General features: G+C 35.3%; 1 protein-coding gene across 1 annotated transcript; it reads right to left on the bottom strand.

Annotated features, from left to right (window-relative positions):
• Positions 1 to 1,130: 1,130 nt before the first annotated feature.
• On the bottom strand, positions 1,131 to 2,087 carry LOC103662026 (olfactory receptor 5H2-like). Its single transcript, XM_008689686.2, has one exon. It carries the CDS (start codon positions 2,058 to 2,060, stop codon positions 1,131 to 1,133), a length of 930 nt encoding a protein of 309 aa, XP_008687908.2. The 5' UTR covers positions 2,061 to 2,087.
• Positions 2,088 to 2,434: the final 347 nt, after the last annotated feature.

Raw genomic sequence — 2,434 nt, 5'->3', positions numbered from 1 at the left:
AAAAGATAAGTAACTAAAGTTTTGAAAAACCCAGAAGCAGGAAGTGTATGGAGTTTCAGTGTTGAGAAAGGAAGGGCAGGGATGGACTTGAAGATGGGTCACTCATTATACTTAGACTGTGGGGTAGAAGAAAGCTAACATTTAAAAATTCTTAGGAGAGAAAACATTCAAAATCTTGTTCATTTTCATGTCTTTCCCAACCACCAACTTCGTGCTCTGACATCATATTATCTTAACATTATTTGAATTTTAGAAACATGCTTTTGAAGCCCACATGTCAACAACACATTTAAAAATTACATATTACTGATGTATCTTGCTAGCTTCATTCTTTAAAAAGAAATCTAGGAAGATTGACCATTTCCTTCCTGTCCTGCTACTTCTCTTTTCTTCTCCATGACCATCCTACTTAAATCCTTCAGTCTCTTTTCTTAGATTTCTGAATTAGTGAAGCTTTACAGGATTACCCTACAACACACAAACAGAGGTAGAAAGGGCATCATGGACAATGAGAAGCAAACTTTCTCGCCCCCCCCTTCCTGGCTCCATCTCATTTCTTATAAACACACACTGGGCTAAGAACATCTCTTAGAATTTGGCTTGACCCTCACTGTTTTAACTCCCTTCTTATATTTTCCTCATTGCTCCCCCATTTCTTTTTATTTCCCTCAGTGCTATGAGAGTTGAATCCCCACATGAAGTGAAATTCACCACGCCCCAAATAAAGTAGAATGAGAGACCTTTTAATGGCTAGCAGAATTCTTGGGATTTGTCTCTGTTTATTCAAACATAAAAACCTGCCTCCCTGTGGAGATAAATGTGTATGAGCCTCCAGGCTATATGGCTATATAAGTATCAAAGGCATCATAATTTATTCCTGTTCAGAGGAACTACACTCTATAGTACTCAATGATTTTATAAAACTACAGTGAAGAATATGTAAGCATATAAAAATGTTTTTGTTTTATTATTCAATTATTCTAATATGATATAAACATGTCCAAAAAATCATTAAATGCTAGAGCAATTACAATTGCAAAATCTTTACACACTTACAAAATGGATGCACGTATAATCTGCATAATTTGTGATGGTTTTAATAAAAAAGAGGACAGATAATATTATGGGAACTAAACATTTCTCTTTAACATTTTTCTCAGTGAATCTTTGACTTTTTTATTTCTCAGGCTATAGATCATTGGATTTAACAAAGGAATTATGACAGTGTAAAATAGAGAGTCCATCATATCTTGATCATCTGATTGTGCAGATCCAGGACACACATACCTGAAGAGAAGAGGACCATAGTATAGAGACACAGATAAAAGATGGGCTCCACAGGTGGAGAAAGCTTTTCTAATGCCTTGCAGAGACTTCTTTCTTAAGATTGTAAAGAGAACAAGTGTATAAGAGACCAGAACAATCAGAATGGTAAATACCTGTATTGACCCAGAGAAAATAAAAACCATCAGAACATTAATTGAAGGGTCAGTACAGGAAATCTTAAACAATGTCATGATGTCACAGTAAAAGTGATATATGATGTTAGAATTACAAAAGGTTAATCTGAATAAAAAACCTATATGAATTATAGAATGAATTAAGCCACCTACAAATGATGAGACTAACAGCCAGGTGCAAAGTCTATAGGTCATAATCACTGGATAAAGTAATGGTTTGCAGATGGCTACGTAGCGATCATATGCCATTATTGCCAAGAGGAAACATTCTGTCGTTCCACCAAATGCAAAGGAAAAAAACTGTATCTTGCATTCAGAGAGAGAGATCATCTTACTCTTGGCTAGGAAGTTGGCCAGCATCTTTGGGATTACTGTGGATGATATCCAAGCATCAACAAAGGCTAAACTCCCAAGGAGTAAGTACATGGGAATATGAAGGTGAGGGTCATTGCGGATGAGAGCAGTTAGTCCAAGGTTTCCCACGATGGTGATGAGGTATATCATCAGGAACACCAGGAACAGAGGGATTTGCCACTGTGGTTGATATGTGAATCCTGTGAGAACAAACTTTGTCACCAATGTTCCATTTTTAGTATCCATCTTGTTACTGGATGACCCCTGAAATGAAAAGCAGTAAATGTAAAAAGAACATTCATTAGGATTGTATAAAAAGAAAAGAGGAAGAAAGTAATTGAAATAAAGCCATAGACTAATCAGAATGCTCTTAATTTTAATTACTATAATATATGAAAACTATTTGGGGAATTGAGGTAATGGAAAATGAAATTATTTCAGTTCAAAAAATGTACAGGAATTAACAGACTTAGAAAAAAGGAAAGACATTCTAAACATGATTGTTAAATTACTAAATTTATGGGGAAACCTGAGTGTGTTAGGCAATTCTATGTCTGAAACATGGTTGAGGGGAAAAGAAGTCTGAATTGTGATAAAAGGAATTGAATGCCATGTGAAGG

The sequence above is a fragment of the Ursus maritimus genome, unplaced genomic scaffold (genome assembly GCF_017311325.1).
Source record: "Ursus maritimus isolate PB19 unplaced genomic scaffold, ASM1731132v1 scaffold_4, whole genome shotgun sequence".
In the NCBI taxonomy this organism is placed as follows: Eukaryota; Metazoa; Chordata; class Mammalia; order Carnivora; family Ursidae; genus Ursus; species Ursus maritimus.
Note: the sequence above shows the minus strand (reverse complement) of the source record. Positions and strands in the feature narration are given on the sequence as shown.